We start from the raw sequence: 18,825 nt of genomic DNA, 5'->3' as shown, positions 1-18,825 counted from the left end.
ATCTCGTCCAGGGCCAGACGCGGGCGTTAATAGGCCAGCCGACATAGGCTTATAAAATAACGCTTTTAATCAAAGAGTCTATTATTACTCAAATATGTAAAGACTGTATGAGGTAGTTTGGAAATCTTTGAGAGCTGAAAAGTCGCAAATGGACGATGCAAAAGATGCTGGAAATAATAAACATGTCATAGTAATTTACACCTAAAATCAATAAACGCTACTAAATAAGTAAATGCTATAATTTATAGTGTCAAGTAAACGAACTGACAATATCTTGAAGTAATATGAGACGATTAACCATAAGGTTGATAAGGTTGTTGACCATAAGGTTAAGGAGGAAGTCCCACTGAAAATGACCAAACATCTAAAAATATTGGATTTTTAAAACGTTTTTATTAGGTCGCTTTCTTGTCCGCTACAAATTTTGCAACCGATTTTATACTAGGGACTTGAAACTTGAAAAATATCTCACAAATGGAAGACAATGCAATATTATACAATTTAATTTTCATATTTCCCTTGGGCTACGCCCCATGGGCTTGTTTTTATTAAATCGATTTCTTGCAAATTTTGATACTTCCCGATGAGCTAGAGACTTGAAATTTGAAACATAGCTCACAAATGGATGACATTGCAATATTATATCATTTAATTTTCATATTTCCCTTGGGCTACGCCCCATGGGCTTCAAAAATTTTTCATGTTTACATTTTGAAAGGATGTAAATATAACAACTAATTTAAGTCAGCTGTAAATACTTAAATTTGACAGTTCGAAGAGCAGAGGTTAAGAGGTACAGGTTATGCTCCCAAGAGATTCTTTATACAAACAAACATTTCAAAATAAAGATAAACAATCTGATTGCAGGTATCAAGGTAAATAATGTCAATTTTTGTTTATTTAGTATTATATAAAGTAAACAATAAATATTTCGAGTGAATAAATAAACCTTAGATTTCCCACATGCCTCTGTCTTAATCTGATATAGATGCTTGAAATAGATTTAACATGCACACACATTAAAACTAAAAAGTATAAAATAATTTATAGATAAAAAACTTTTTTGAACAAAACGTTTTTAAACGCCCTAAAAAGTAGAAAATAATTTACAAATAATTTATAAATATGTTGAGAGAGTATAAATACTTGTACGATTTAAAACGAAAAACGTTGGGTGCATGCAATTAATTGATAATAATACATTAGTTCAGTAGGTGAAGGTAAACTATCTATTGCATGCACCCCAGGTTTTTCGTTTTAAATCGTACAAGTATTTATACTCTCTCAACATATTTATAAATTATTTGTAAATTATTTTCTACTTTTTAGGGCGTTTAAAAACGTTTTGTTTAAAAAAGTTTTTTATTTATAAATTATTTGTACTCCATTTTAATTTAGATCTTCCTCTAAGAGAAAAAACACAATAAATTGACGTAATATACATATTTTACATATTTGGTACTAAATATCATTTTGGTGTCAGTCTTTTATAATCGTTAGACCGATTAAGATTGTTTATGTAAGTATTTTTGCCCAATAATATTTTTAAATTATACTAGCAGTATGCCTACATATAAACAAAAAAAACATAAATAACAAACATAGACCTTCTTTTTTAGCCAAAATAAAACAAAATTCAATATTTTTATAAATAGTATGATTCCGGAAAGTAAGGGGAAAAATGAGTAAGTTTATTAAACATTCTAAGGCTCAAAGGTATTGGGGATACAACAGTGAAACTTTGCTAATTGTTTACATACACAGGGACATTTAAAGATAATATCGGAAGAGACAGTTTCAAACTACAGTATTGTCTAACTTTGTAGAAATATACTCTCTCAACCTAAATAAGTTGTGTATATCAATAGCAAGTGTTGAACACGTAACCGGTAGCATAACAACTAGAAATATTTAAACCTTTCAAACGCTCATGTACGTGTTAATTGTGATTCAAACATTACATCAGTAGTTTTTTTTCGAAAGTTTTAACAATATACAGTATTAATGTAATACAAGTGGGGTTAAAATATGAATAATGGATAGGGAAGTAAATGAAATAAGCGACATAAAACCCATTACACTCATAGTATAAATGTAATTGCTAACACAACATGAGAACTAACCATCACTCAACATTAGTTAACATGTAATTGTTCAAGTAATAAACTGTTTTATAGCTCAGTCTACAAATAATACACGTAATTCGCGCTCTCACGACATAGTGGCCAGCTACGAGTATTTGCTCTTACTCTTACTGAAATTATTACTTACTAGCAACAGAGCCCGTTGTAGTTAATAAATACAACGGTCCCTAGAAAGTACAGTAGTACATAATATATGCTCTCGTAAGTACCTGAACATTTTTGAAAGAATGAAATTGTTTAGAAAATAAACTGATTTTCTAAAAGAGTAAAATAATTAAAAACAAATACAATTTTACAAAAATATTTTATTTACAGTATTTCTTTGTAAACAACATTCTTTGTAAAGACTTCATCTGATTGTTTTAATAATCTTCCTTGTTCTTTGCCAGGGATAATTTTAATTTTTATGTCTTCAAACCTTTTAACCCTTGATATTGCAACACACAATTAATTGCCCATGGCTGAATACTGTTGCTGGAAGGTATATCCCAACTTTATCCAATGTCTGGCCTTGCGCTATGTTTATTGTAATAGCAAACGCTAATTTTAAAGGAAATTGCCGTCTTTTTAAAACAAATGGTAAATCTGTGTCCGTCTGTGCTAAGTCAATCCTTGGAATGAATACAATTTCACGTGCTGCTGATCCAGTTAAAACCTCTGAAATTATTTAATTGGGCTTGAGTTCTTTAACAATTAATCGTGTGCCATTACATAACCCCCGTTTTGTGTTAAGATTTCGTAGCAACATTATTACAGCTCCAATTTTTAAATTTAATTTGTGTATTGGCATTCCCAATACACAAATTAAGGAGGTTGAGGAAGTTGCATCATCTCTGAGTGAAGTGTTGGTCAGACTATCTTGTTCTGTTTCTTTTTCATTTTCTGGTTCTCCATCCTTTTGATTGCTTGATAAACACTTGTTTACCCCTTGGAGTAAATCTTTATCTATACTATAATTTGGTTTCTTCAATTTATTTTTATGAGCTGTTGATTCACGTCTGCCAGAACATGTTTTACTTTTTCTATATTTTTGATGCACGGCCACGTTTTGATTTTGGTAAGATTATATCCTCTAGATGCCCAGCATCCACATTACCTGAGAATCGTAGTTTATAGATCGTTGTGCCTTCACCAACCGTTACAAAATAATCCAATTTCTCAGCATATATTTTGAATTGGCAGTCAAAAACTCTTGCTACAGCTTCAATTTCGACATTACCGGCGTATTCCCCATCTTTGGTCATCAAATTTCTGTATTCCGTCGCGTTTTTTACTTCTAGTCTATATGTCTTATCCCCTACGATCAAAGGACAATAGTAGTCCCAGTTATTGACGACTTCATCAACTACCGTGGATCGTATATCACTGTATTGAGATTTATGGCGTAAAAATGAGACACTTCTAAAAAAACCGTTTCCATCACCAACCATGTAGTGAAGAGTAAAGTTATTCATTTTTAAACTAATGTAAAATATTGAGTTTATTTCAAAATAACGAATATTAAATACTATTTTAAACTGTAAATTATAAATTAAATTTGAATAATTTATAATTGACAGTTTAAAATAATAATTTTTGGTTATAAAATCCATACATCACTTAACTTACCAATACTTATTAATGGTACAGATTAAAAACATCACTTTAGAAACACACTTTACGGACCTCAACCACCAATTCAAATAGTAAACAACTAAATGTAAACAAAGAAAAATCAAGGAAATAACAATAAAACAATCAGCTGTTAAACTATAGGTTAAATTTAATACATGTGTTCCATATGATCAGATGATGCATACTGGCTAACCCATTATTACTACCATAATTTTTTTTAGATTATTCATACCAGCAAACGTATTACTACCATAAATAAATAAAACTCAAACTTTACTAATTATTTGGAAATCTACACAGATTTTATTGACCTATAAATTAATAAAATCGGTCCAGTAGAACTGTAGATTTAGTTGTAGAAAGTTAACAAAAATCTCTCCAATTCAATATTCTCTCACCATAATAAATTAGGAGGTTGCTAAGCTTTTTTGCAAATAACTCTTAAACGGTGAGGAAATCGACCAAAGTGGAAGGTGATATTCTGAAAGAGAATAAAATTTGCTACAAAGTACTCTTAGGCATTTTTTGAAAATATTCAAAAAAGGCAACCTAAAGTTAACTATAAATTGAAATTTTAAAATAGTAACTATAAAAAATCAGTTTTTAGTGTATTTTTGCTTTTTATTCTTTATTCACCACAAATATTTAATAAAATCAAACTTTCATAATTATTTGCAAATCTACACAAATTAGGCTTTCAAACGATACATTAGTTAACAAAATCGGTCCAGTAGAAGTCTAGATTTAGTTGTACAAAGTTTAACAAAAATATCCCTAATTCAGTATTTTTAACAACTAAAAATTTGGAGGTCACTTATCTAATTTGACAATAACTTTTAAATGGTGAGTAAATCGTAGAAAATGCACGTGATATTCTGAAAGAAGATAAAATTTCCTACAAATAACTTGTGTGTATTTCTTGAAATTATTTAATAAAGGCAGCCAAAAGCTGACTACAAATATAAACTTGAAAATAAAAACCTAAAAAAAAAAGTTTTTAATGTATTTTTGTTATTTTTATTTTTCTACCACAAATATTAAATAAAATCAAACTTTCATAATTATTTGCAAATCTACATGAGTAAGGCTTTCCAATGACTCATTAATTAACAAAATCGGTCCGGTAGAAGTCTAGATTTAGTTGTACAAAGTTTAACAAAATATCCCAAACTCAATATTTTCTCATTATTATAAATTCGGAGGTTGCTTAGCTTTTTTGCAAATAACTTTTAAATGGTGAGGAAATCGACCAAAGTGGAAGGTGATATTCTGAAAGAGAATAAAATTTCCTACAAAGTGATACCATACACTTCTTGGAAACACTAAAAAAAGGCAGCTAAAAGTCGCACCCAAATAAAAAGTGTGAAAAACACCGTTTTCAATGTATTTCTTATGGAAAACATGTTTTTTTGAAATTTTTCCCCATAAATCATAATAAAAACAAACTTTCATAATTATTTGCAAATCTACACGACCTAAGCTTTCCAACGACCCATCAATTAATAAAATCGATCCAGTAGAACTCTAGATTTAGTTGTACAAAGATTTTTAAAACTGAATTATATATAGAATAGATTATTATTCGAAATATTTATAGTTTCTCAGAAAATTTAACTGAACGACCTTAAATTATATTTCGAACTCATTCTTTTCTCCCTACGATTTGTAAGTTGTTTTTTTCATTTTAGAATTTTATTGATTTTGCATAAACCAATATTGTTCAGCCATTTTAAGGATTCACGAACGCCACTGTAAAATCCTACGTCAGATTTTGATTGTACATACAATTATTAAGTTTTATATGAAAAAAATTTTCACTTCCGACCTTGTTTGTGTTTATTCGTTACATAAACAGCTACCAAGGATGAAGTAATTTTTAAAATTGGACATTTTAATATATGACACAAAATGTAAAAGTGGAATTATAATTGATCTAACTAGGGTTTAAAAAATCTACCGTTAGAAGTAGATGAAGAAAAAAATATTAAACGTGAACATTATTTAAGAAACAAGCATAATCTAAATTCTATATCATTAATTGGCATAATGAATGGTGCTAGAGAGACTATTACAAAATTTGTTGTCAAATAAAAAAATCTTCCATTAAAATTAAAAATGAAATAGTCATTAAAGTGTTAAAATAAAGGATCATGTAAAGCATAAAAAATCAATCATTAAAATCAAATTAATTAATTAAAAGCATTAAAATTAACAACATTATTAATCTAAGTTACTTATTATTTAGATCATAAATTTAAGTTTATTGTTACTGTGTCTAATAGGCAAAGTTGAATCAAATAAACTCAGTTAAAAACAAAATACTAGGGGTCCAAATGCAGTTGTTTCCTTGCAATACTGAGTGGAACAAGTACATATATTAATCGGAATATTAATCCAAATTCAAATGTCCTAAATTGCCATCTTGATACGCATAAAGGAGATATATACATTTACAATAATGCTATATATGGTCTATAGCTAGGCCTATATTATTTACACTTCTGTATTAAACTTGATAGTGACTCAATAAGAAAAATATGAAATATGACTTAATTTATCTATATTCGTTACCGTTGTTATCTGCCAGTATTAAGTATAAGCATGGATTTTAAAATCACCCTTAAACGTTTCATGCTTGGATCAGATGAAGACAATTTAATTTTAGTTCCTTCAGATTCCTCTAGGGGCGTGTTCCTGTTACCAGTTTTCCTTATTATTTCAGTTATTTCAAAATAGTTTAACGAAATAAATTGGTAAACAAATAAACAATAGCTCGTCCTCTGGTTATATAACCACAGAGTAAAGAAAATGTGTTTATTTATTCTATAATATAACCAAAAGGAAAATCACAAATCATTAAATAAACCCCAAAATAAGAGATACAAATTGTCAACACTAGTGTTCAATGTTACCAACATGAACAAACTTAAAAAATAACCTTCAGGTAATACAACTGGATGAGAATCTTACTTATGTTGCCATATATTAAATGAGTATACTCCATTAATCTATGACGTTACTACTTAGTCTATGGTACTGTAGAAGGTAAAGTAAACAAAAAGCTGGAAAGTTTATTTTCTCCATGACAGATTACCAAGGCAGTTTCCAACAATTTGTCCAACAGTAGATACTTGAGATAGTATGTGGCGGCAATTCCACGTATACCACAACAGAGCAAAACCACTAGCTGTGTTAATTACATTAATAACAGACCGGCACGGCGTAGCTTCATGTCACACAGCATGCCTGCCCCGTGCTGTTCACTCCTGCATTCCCCAAACGAGCTTTTTGACGCCGAGAATGTCAATTAGGGCTTTTACAAATTTTGTCATCCCTGTAAAAAGCACTAATGGATTTTCTTTACTGTTAAACGATTAGGCTTAAGAGCTTCGGGATATTGTATCTTCTCATTCGTTTGGATTTTGCGACTGTAGTGAAATTTAAAACGAATTATTATCAAGAATTTAGGTTAGGTTAGGTTTAGTTATAAATTGTAGTTTTTTTGTTGTATTCATTTTCTAAAGATACTGTCTACTCATATTTATATTTGATTTTAGACGACAATGAATGCGTAAAAATTGCAACAGTGAGCTCAAAATACAACCATAATAAGTACCTTTCAATACGAAATTAAGCTATAAAATTAATTGGTTTTACTAAGCTGCTTAAAATTTACTTTTCTCTATACTAATATAACTTACTACTTTAATATAATACTTTTGCCACTTGATAATATAGTTTGCATTCAAATAAATTATTTCCAGCCACCGAGTTGCTACATAACAACTGTGAACACGATGAAAATATGATTTTTAGTATGATAACCAAGTCATCTTCTGATTTGGCAAGCTTATGATGTTTTCCATCCAAAATCTTGAGAGCCAAATAATACACTAAAACATCCCCATAAGAGAAAGTATCTAGTATATTAATGTGTGTGGACCGTTTGACTTGCAGTAGAGTGGGTTTTAGAATATAGAGAAAGATTGAGTCTCTGACACATATCCTCTTTCATTTTTAGATAGGCAAGCCATAACCTATAATAGTGGGTTCCAAATCACCGGTTCTCTCCATGTCATATAGCTAAAATGCGTTGGTCATTGGTGTGATTTGAACCTTTGTACCCAGGGAAGACTCAGGGAAAGATCCACGTCAGGGAAGACTCACGTCAGGGAAGACTTACGTCAGGGAAAACTCACGCCAGGGAAGACAAAAACCAACATACCATCTGCGACACAAAACAAATTGCAAATTTAGTGATGATTTTTCGTCAGCTGCAAACATTTACTGCTCTACCTCAAAGCCAGGTTCCACTGACCTTGGGTTTACGATGTAGGTTGTGAGGTTCGCCACTGTGGCAGGTGACACTCCTGTCTGTCTGTCTGTCTGTCTGTCGTAGTGATAAGAGTAAGTCACGGTCAGAACGGCGCCAGACACTCTCCGAATACCTCTGATACTGTTAATGGTCCCGACTCGCGTTGATTTTAGTCTCCTAAATTGGTTCTGGCTTTATTTTCTTGTTTACAGAATGGATTTGTGTTTGAGAATTTTATTTTGTCATCGGCTTCTCCGAATCGCTGATATATCAGGCCGGTAATGGAGTTCTCGAGGACTGGCGACAACTTGGAGTCGCACGCTGAAACGATATACGGTTGTTTTAAAGAAAATATCGTTACGTGCAGTTTAAAACATATAAGTGGTAATTTAGTTTGCGTTCACCTTTCATCTTTTACGGAATAACTTTTATGTCGTAATACATATAGATCTATGAGATAAACGACCCCACCTCGACTAGTCACAATGGATTCGATTGATTATTAGAAGTTTAGGGCAAAACGAACACACCCAAAAGCACGGGATTATGCTATAAAAAACAGTGCATAAATTTATCGCTATATGGATACGTCTAGAAGCCTTAACCGTCGCCACCGATTTTAACCTAGGAAATTCTGTAAAGGAAAATAGTTTTTTGAAAAACGTTCCAAACTTAACTAAGAAACCTTATCTTACCGTTTTAAAAAACTATGAGTTGGAAAAATACATTTTTGAAAGTAGAATTCACTTTAATGCTCTACTTGGTGTTTCCACTACTCATAAACTTAGTCTTCATCGCTACATGTGTTTCAGAATCTCTTAGGAAAACAGCTACGCAACATATCAAAGCGTGCCGCCTCAGCACCCGTAGATAATAATGGTACTTGTATGGCTCACAAGGCTCAATTAATTAGGAGATAGTGACTACCAAAATCAGTGGCAGGCAGTTAACAAATGATAGGTCCTTTGCCTTAGCGGGCGCCGGGGGCCAAGCCGACTGTCGAGCTGATCACAATGGCTGTGATTGAAACACTAACGACGCAGTGCTGGAACTGATCATTGTTGAGGTGTGGAACAGTGGCCTAATGAGACTATAGCAGCATCAAGCCTGCCTCAAGCTTGCCTCAAGCTTGCCACAAGCTTGCCTCAAGCCTCATGGTGGACACTCGGAGGGGGTGATCACGCGAAAACACAATCTGTCTTTCTGAACGAGCTAAATCATCCTGAATAACCTGGTTTTAAATTAGATTTGAGGTTTGACGAAGCTTGAGCTGTATAATTAAATTGTCCAATACGGTTTATGTTGCTGCACTAGCCCTGAGTAGTTAAGATTTTGAACTATTTGATTCTTCGGTTCATCTAAAACATTTCTCTCAAATTTGAATACAAAACATAACCCGTGTCATTAAATGTTTAGATTAAATGTTGCAAAACGAAACAATCAGCTAATTTCGATTTAGCTGCTTTGGAAATTAGTTACTAGCACTAATGCTAGTCCAAAGCATCTAAATCGAAATTAGCAGATTGTTTCGTTGAATCTTGGTCATTTCCTGAAGACCATTTTCTACTTTGAGTTTAACTATGGGATCCTACCATCTAGATTGTTGTCACCGTATTTTACTATTATATTTTAACGTGTAGAGTAGAGCTGAAACAATGGTAAGAGTACCTAGGTTCAAATTCATCCTTAGCCCTGAAACACTATATGTGATATAAAAGTACGATTGTAGAATGTACTCTTCTCTAAAAGAATTCACTGTATTACAGAAAGGAACACAAATTACCTCTCAACCTTCGACCTATAGTGCTTCTTACCCATTTTTCAAAATACCATCCCTACATCGCTTAATGTCCGGTTGACAAATGTAAGTGCTCTCCTAAAATGTTCATTCATTCAATTACAAGAGGGAGCACAGCTATATCTGAACTACCGACCTATAGTGCCTCATGTGCATTTTTTCCAAAATCTCATTCCTACCCCCTCAATGTCCAGTTAACAATTTTAAATGCACTTCTAATATGTACCTTCATTCTATTACAAGAGACTAAAAAATGCTCCTGACGTGATTTAAAAACCCCACTCCTACACCACTCAGTTTTCAGGTGACAACTCTTGCACTCCGAAAACATTCCTCTATTGCAGAGAGGGGACAAAACTACCTCTGAACTACCGACCTATAGCGTTTCTGACCCGTTTTTCAAAACCCCGTTCCGACATGTCCGGGTGACAACTCTAACGACAATATAATTAAAACTAACCAGTGGGAGACCAAGGGACCGCTGTCAAGCAGCTGATGACATTATAAGTGTGACTCGTGTGGGACACCCTAATTAGATTACTGCATAATTCATCAAGCCTGGGTAATTGGCTCTGATGAGTCCGTGTATTGTTTTGTTACTGTTGTTTGTTGGTCAGATTCAGATTTGCATCAGTGACATCATCGTCCTTCTTTCTCCAAAGGAACACGGATGTAGCTTTGGAGGTTGTTTGTAGAAGATTGGAGGAATATTAAATTTGTACCTAAAGGATGAAAAAGGATGGAGATTTTTTTTAATTCATGTCACTTTTCTACAAGATAAAACGCATATTCAAACCACTTATGGTTATCTGTATGGAACATGAAGATAGTCGTCGCTATCCACAAACTGATTCTTAAGTTTTACGTATGGTTTTACGCTGCAACTACTGATCTCTGTTTCAAGCAACTTTAAGGTTGAATCTTTAATGATCTGTGTTCTTCAATGATCTATTTTGTCTGTCTGAATTTTTTACACGTAGAAACGACCAATAGATTGCTAGAAATCGTTATAAGAATCACATTGAAAACTCTGAATAACATTTCTTAAAACGATGAGTGTTTTATATTTTGACTAACGAATAACAAATCTGTCGGTCCGAATATTCTGGAGCAATATGTTTTCAAATATATTTGTAATTACAATTGTCTACGAATCCCTTTGTGCTATAATGATGATCTTTTCGTTTCTGCGCAGGTTGTTTTGTTCGTGGTATATCTATAATAACAGAAATTCCGGGGAGGAGCTGGCGTAGTGGTTAGAGCGCGGGACTTCAGTCCCTGAGGTCCCGGGTTCGATCCCCACCAAGTCACCAATGGATTTTATATAAGTGATAATGCCGCAACCCCTAGGTCTAGCCTGAAGTAATGTTAAAAACAATCCCAGGCTCGTGCCTAGCGTCCTCGGACAAAAAAATTACTGAAATTCCAAATTATTTTTCAAATGGCTAATAATTGAATTTTCTCATAACTGAGTAGCATTGGTAGCATCTTCAAATGAGTCAGAAATCAACATTTCAAAGTTAATTAGGATACAAAAGTTTGTTCCAAGCCTTCATCGAACCATTAGCGACAGCGTAATTTTATTCCGCAGTGTCTTAACAGGCATCCCAGGCAAATTGGAAATTTTCAAACACCAAGTTCCAACTCCAAAAGGCTATCGTGGTGATGATTTTTGACACATTGTCATTGAATTTATATTGCATGTTTCCAAGATTCGTAAAAAAGAACCTTAGATTATAAACAATAAATAAAACAGTTTACGTACATGCCTATCTATAGCTGCAGGATGCTAAGAGACTACAGTATAATGATAATGATTGAGTAGTGACGGATCACCAGAGAGCACTTCCGTGTCAAGGTCATGAGGATCTGTGTCTCGACCCTGGACCAAACCTGGGCTGTAGAAGATACAGCTTCGTTCTAAACCTAACTCTATCTGTATGTACTGAGCTATATGTGACCCATAGGTGGTAGAGTATTCGAACAAGTCCCGTTGATGATAATCAATAATATGTTGAACAATAAATGATCAGACAAATCATACAGGTTTGCTAGGGATTGTTGGCATGAAAAGAGTTCGAGTTAAAATGAAAAAAAACCTCAATTGTTTCTTCTCTTCATTTTTCAGAGACTAAAAAAATATCCATCATGAAGTTGTCAGAATTGAATAAACTCTAGCTTAGTTGAGCTTTAAATTTTGAGGAAAGGTTAGGCCCGAAATAACAACGTTTGTGGGTTAGTAAATATGTGTCCAATTAAAAAGGAGTTGGATGTGTGTAATGTTTAGAAAAGAATGTGTGTTTAAGACATGTTGTTTTGAATGGTCTCTGATCAGGCATGCTCATCTTTGTATTTTCCATTACATTAAAAGCTGCAATGAGCATTTCTCCAGGACCAACACAAAATACCTATTGTGACAACACCATCAAAAACTAGTTTCAAACAACTACGGTTTGTCTCAAACAATATCACATCAACATAGTTTCAAAACATACAAGAAATCGTTTTAAAAGGGGCATATCCGTTTCGCTATCGCATAACACTAATCCATTAAGACGGTGACACACTATCGATCTTTTCCCCGAACAAGACCCCGAACCGAGCAGGGAGAAGGGAGAAGGGAGGTCGAAGGGAGGATGTTCGATAGTGTGTCACGGGTCCGTACACCGATCAAGACGCCGAACAAGACATCAGGCCGAGCAGGGAGACGAGCGCTCTGGAGGCGGTTTTTTGGCGAAAGATCAAAGAAAAGATCGGTCCGATGTACGGTCCGATGTACGATAGTGTGTCACGGTACATTTTTGCCCCGTACATCGTCGCGAGCGCCGCACCGAGCGGCCGCCTTCGCTAGCATTGATAGTTCTGATTTAATATGGCAATTAACCTCTTTAATTGGTAAAATAAATAAATGTTGGGTAATATGTTGCCGTTTTATATAATCATTTAAGATGTAATGTTTGTGGTTTGTTTGGTCAAGGTTGAAAGTGTAGAAACCGTTAAATCAATTATATAAATAATATTAAGGTTGAATTAAGTAATTGATGTTGACTTAAATTCTTTCAAAAATAATATAAACATTAATATTATTAAAGGCAATTAAAATGATCATTCTGTAACGTTATTTCAATGAATAAAACCAATAGAAATCAATAGATATAACTAAGCATCCTTCTAGAATATTTCATTTTTGCGACAAGTTTTCTAAATGCGACTTTTAACAATAATTTTTATGTTATAGAAACTTTTTGGCATTGGTCTGGTGTGCATTTTTTGCGCTCTCACTCGCACACACTCTCTATCTCTCTCCAAACTTCCTTTTGCCGCGCTCGGTAGAATTCGTCTGGTCTTGGTCATGTTCGGGGAAATGTTCGGAGTAAAATTTTGCTGATATTTATCTCCCTTCTCCCTTCTCCCTGCTCGGTTCGGGGTCTTGATCGGGGAAAAGATCGATAGTGTGTCACCGCCTTTAGGCTTGCCTAATGCATGAGCAAGAATGTCGAATTAAGTATGAGCGCAACGGAGCAATTGCTCCAGTGATATGTTGCAACACTAAGTATTGCAATTAGCGGAGTTAGTGCTGCTACTGTTGGCAATTTTACGTGTCATTAAATTCGCCGTCGCTACCGAGTGTTGAGTGTGTGATCCGGTGTGATCGCGGGCAAATGGTTCTATAGGGGAATGATAAAAAACAGTGTTACTTAGTCTGTCTTTTTTTACTTATGAAAGTGTCAAGAATAATGTATACGGATACTTTGAACGCTCTCTAAAACTTTTCTTGTGATTAGCAAAAAGATTGGCCCTTGGATGATTCTAAAAAGCAATTTTGTAGATTATAGTATTTGACTAAGAATTACACTATATTTATTAAGTAGCACTTATGCAGTTGAAATTAAAAATTACACATTGTGCCTTGTACGATTCGTCAATGCCGACGCAAATGGTTCTAAATAAAACTAAATGGACTAAATAAAAGTGGATGGAGGATCATCCATAGGAACTTGCTATAGTAATTAACTAAGTCAAAAGTTGCTGGTACATTTCCTATACAGTGTGTACTCCATGTTTCCAAAATAGAGTTTTCAGACTTGGTATTAGCATTTCTGTTGAATACACGTTTTTGAATCGAAGAAGGCTGATCATCTACGGTACTTTCTACCTTGTCCACAACTTAAGGAGGTACCAAGTTATGAAAAAGGACATCACTAGGAAAGAATAAGATTAATCCATGAGTAGACAGCCTTTCATCCATGTGAAGTCCACTCTGCAAACAGAACTCTGCAGATTCAAAACCTTCAAATACCAGTTTCCACCTACCCCGTCTACCAATTTATTAATTGCTGTTTTGACACCAATTATTTGTCACTTTCAAAATTAATGTGACAGAAAATAATCGAATTACTAATGAAGAGGCCCAACTGCCTTGTAATAGAACAAAATATAAGTGATAATCCCATGATTAATTAGCCTAAACGAAGCGGCCTTGCCTGCTAACGACGCTGTGTTGATGGAAGACGGCGAGACGAATTTGACTCGACCCCCCTAACTGGGCACCTGACATTAATTGGTTGAACAATCGCCTTGTTATAACATGCCACAGCGAGACGTGTGGTACGGTAAATGAGAAATTAAATAGACGTCGTCTTCTGAGGTTCTTTGAGAGATTTAAACATAAAATTACTTGTTTCATAAATTATTGCTGCAAGATAAGTCCTTCTTTATTCTATATTTCAGGATCTTGTTCATAAACTGAAGTTTTATGTGTAGCTCTGAACATTACCGGACCTTCCAGTTTTTGCTCGTTGAGTTCATAGTCTGTATCCTTGATGGTTTGTTTTTCAGAAGCTTAAATTCTACAAGAATATTTTTAGAATATGTCAAAAATAAAGAACAAACCATAGCCTATTTTTGTGACAGTTAATGCACTGATAATTTTGAGCGTGATGCATCTGTGGATTTTTTAGGGTCCTCAGTTTGCTTGCAATATACCGCAACCTTTTACTCCTTATGATAGCAACTGTACTGCCCAATACGATGCCTTAGGTAATTTCATGTCCTTGCTATTTCAAGGCTTGGCCTTGGAAAAAGTACAGCAAAATATATACATTTTTACACTGTTTTCTCACAACACATCCTGTCAACTAAGGCAAATACAGACCTAAAGTGCTTCTGCGTCTCGTTCTGTGCAGTACGCTACGGCGCGTGCGCGGCGCCACTGTATATGACGCATGCGCGATATGACAGGCGCCGCGCAGCCTCTAGCCATTAGCCTCTATCAGCACCTCTAAAAGCCTTTCTTTGTACTCCATATAACTACCGATATTGACCGCCGTGCTGACGAATCAACGGTTATTTATGATCTGACCGTGTGTTTTGACGAATTCACTCGTGAAAGTTCCAGATCGTAAGTTGTGGTTGCTTTCACCTTGTTAATTGCGTGTTTTATGCGATTGGAATTGTGCTGCCGATTGGAATGTATGGAGTTACGATTTGATGACGAGAATGGGCTGATCGTTGTCTATTCAAATCAAGTATGAAATCCGTATTGATTTATGGGCTGAACGTTGGTTTTGCAGTTGCCTAACCTTACCTCCTTCAACTTTTACCACTGACATATCAGATCATTTCCCCCAAAATATAATCCAAACGCAATGAGCTTACATCGGACAGCTTCTTTATCAGATCTGGTTAAGAGTTGGGGCACGACATCGGCTACACGGAGCGAAAGGATTGATTAAGTGGAAAACAATGTAGGAAGGGCGAGGATTAATTATACGATTGACACCTGGACTAACGGCCAGGAAGTTGTCTCTTCCGGACAATTATACAAAACACACGTGCAAGCTCATTTCACGGGCCAATACTCGCCGCTAATGGAATTATAGACAGTACATCGCGTCGCGTCCGGTGAGAAACAACTTCCGCGGCAAAGGGTTGTGGCATTGGAGAAAGTTAGGGGTTCTGATAGTGAAGAATTGATCGGTCTAAGGAGAGATGATTGGGGTTTCAGTTGGAAACTAGGAATTTCGGTCAGCGACAGAGCTGGGGTTTATTTTTCCTGACATAACAAGATTTTGAGTCGAAAGACATTACATTTTCTTAAGCGTTGACTTAATCAACGCTCAATGCTTAAACCCTGGGCTCAATACATTCTACAGTATCATCTTGTCATTGATAGTAAGCGGCGAAATTAAACCAAATTACAAATGACAACTGTGTCTTGAATTGTGTGTCAAAATACTTTTAGACACACCGTTTTACTGCTTATTACCCAAGAAGGCAAAGAATTTTCAATTTTCATCAGATGAATGTACATAAATTAATAAAATCATCTGTAGAATAAAACGTCTATCTTAAGGTGGAAAGATATTATCCAAATGCGGTGATCTCTGATTTCTTAGCATCGCGAGGACATTGCCCTTAAGGCAAGTTCCGGAATCGCAAGGTCGATTACTGATTGCTCACACCAAAAAGTGGAAACCCCTGAAGTCGTAATCCTCTGATCGGTTAGTTTCGGGAAATAGAATCCACAGGAATGGTACTAATCCCCAAACATTTCCTGAACACTGACTCGCCAGACTGAAGGTGAGTCTAGGTAGTGCGTGGCGCTCAATCATTGGCTGTAATTGATTCCAGTGAGTCATTAGACTATTCTGGCTTCAGCTCTACTATCTCTACATTCCTCCGAGGGTGTTCTATATTCCTGGAAACTCCTTCGGTACTCGGACAAAGCATCGTGTTTACTTGAGTGTATATACGATGGAGATGTCACTATCAGAGTCACGTTTTTAAGTTGTGCGTTTGATTTGATACGACGCCGACTCATCGGAACGCGTGTTTTAAGATTACGGAGAATTTGTTTTGTTTAAGGATGCATTTATTCATTAAGTAAATTAATTTTATAATCGTTTTGTTCTTGACTAAATGATCAGTCGGATTATTTACCAAAACCTTAATGCAAAAAGATAGCTGGGTCCAGTTTCGAACTATTAAAAAACATATGACTTCTCTCAGGATCAGACCAAGTCGGATCTTTTCTCTGATTACTACTATCAGTTACCCTACCAATTACCTATCATTATGATACTACTGATTACCTATCAGTTACCCTTCAATTAGATAGGACAGATGATTGTTTTACTACAGTGCAGACATGAACGTTCATCCACGAATACTAAGTTTTTACGTCAGTCATATCCATTCAGTTATATTTTCTGAACACCCGAGGACTCTACTATGTTACACATATTCTTGATTTGGGTTTACTATCTACCTGTTCAGCTATATCCAAAGATGATCATATATTCTTGCGTTGGTGTATGATATTCTGTATATATTTGCTGGTTCTGTTACGGTCCGTTTTTTTTCCAGAACTGTCAAGCACGCCTCCAAGGAGTTCCCCGGAGACGGCTAGCGTGGAGGGCGAGGGAGAGGGAGAGACGACCATGGGGGTGTCAGGGAGAGACGACGATGGAAGCGAGGGAGAGCTCGACGACTTCAACTCCGCGCCGAAGAGGAAGCAGAGACGCTACAGGACTACCTTCACCTCCTTCCAGCTGGAGGAACTGGAGAAGGCGTTCTCCAGGACACACTATCCTGACGTCTTCACTAGGTAAAGTAGAAACAGAGAACCAAACAGATCCAATAAATGGCCATTCATGTATCATATTGAACTGAAAGTATGAATTGGCAAATCTCTTAATGAAAGGGTAACTTCAGCATTCATTTTCTAACTAAAGTAATGATCCTATGAGGAAAACGTGAAGGATAACCCATGTAGATTTGAATGGATGTTGGATTTCGGTTGGAACCTGTGGGACCGTATATACTCCAAGGATGTGTTGTGTCAGAAATTGAAAGTCTGTCAGAAGATTTTTAACATTAATTGTAAAAGGTGGATTTAGAGCTCAAAAATGGCGTCGTGTGGTTGAGGTTGGAACTAGCTTTTTATACGGATGCATCCCATATTTTGGAGTAAAGTTTTGAAACTAGAGATTATAAAGTGGGCCTTCGTACGTCACTCAATAGAGAAGTCAAGACATTGGTAGGTCCTAACGTATTACTAAGGAATAAAATCCTCAATCCGATGGTCCTTTGTGTATTTTAGATTACCTTTATACAATGCTGTCACACCGGAGTACGTATTTTAAGCCAACAATGGATATTTTTTATAAAAGATCATCATTTTGAATGGGATGTAAGCTTTGTTACTGACTTAAGATCAGCCGGTTCTATATCCAGGATCGTTTACGGAAAACACGATGATTATGAGAGCTGGATTTAGTTTAGCTCTATAAAAAAGCTTACGCCTTTCTTAGGATAGAACTGGCGATTTTATACTAGGGGAATTGAGAAAATCGGTCTTAAAATTCCTAAAATTACCACTCAGCTCATTAGTAAACACAGGAAAATGGCGTTCCACTTGTGAAGGTAGCAAAATGCCTAGAAACTTATTCATATAAACTGTCGATAGTGGTACAAATATTTACCAAATTTTCCCAAAGAGACAAAGAAAAAATGTACGGATACAGAAACTAAACTATACTCTCTTCTAATACCAAACACAAAAGCCGCTGATAAATACACATATTTACGTTCCACAAACGTCGTTGCTAGAGAAATGCAGATGAAATATAAATCCTAAATTATCCTAACTTCACCCAGTCTGGCGCCAGGTCATGTTCACCGAATGGAAATGACAAAACCGTCCTCTCCGGCATCTAGAACTTATTCATTTCCCGCGGGTTATTTAATTATCTCATAAATATTTCGTTCGAGTACAGGCGAACAAAAGAATCATGTAGCCAACAAAGTAAGCCATAAATATGTTTGAATGGCGGTAGTAGCGGTGTAGGCGTATTGGGCTGTAAAGTTGGGTGGTTTTGTGCCAAATAGGCGTTCCAATAGCTACCGCCACTGTGCTGTATGAATAATTAACTTGCAAGGCGCTCAATACA

General features: G+C 35.2%; 1 protein-coding gene across 1 annotated transcript in view; it reads left to right on the top strand.

Annotated features, from left to right (window-relative positions):
- Nucleotides 1-18,825, top strand: part of LOC129000854 (homeobox protein aristaless-like) — a 119,867-nt gene that overhangs the window by 70,893 nt on the left and 30,149 nt on the right. Inside the window, exon 2 of the mRNA XM_054427903.1 lies at nucleotides 17,240-17,480. Coding sequence (XP_054283878.1) covers nucleotides 17,240-17,480 — 241 coding nt within the window. The remainder of the gene's footprint in view (nucleotides 1-17,239; nucleotides 17,481-18,825) is intronic.

Source organism: Macrosteles quadrilineatus, unplaced genomic scaffold (assembly GCF_028750875.1).
Source record: "Macrosteles quadrilineatus isolate MER2022 unplaced genomic scaffold, UCM_ALF_1.0 Scaffold_8__2_contigs__length_117827958, whole genome shotgun sequence".
Lineage (NCBI taxonomy): Eukaryota > Metazoa > Arthropoda > Insecta > Hemiptera > Cicadellidae > Macrosteles > Macrosteles quadrilineatus.
This window is presented reverse-complemented; position numbering and strand designations above follow the sequence as displayed.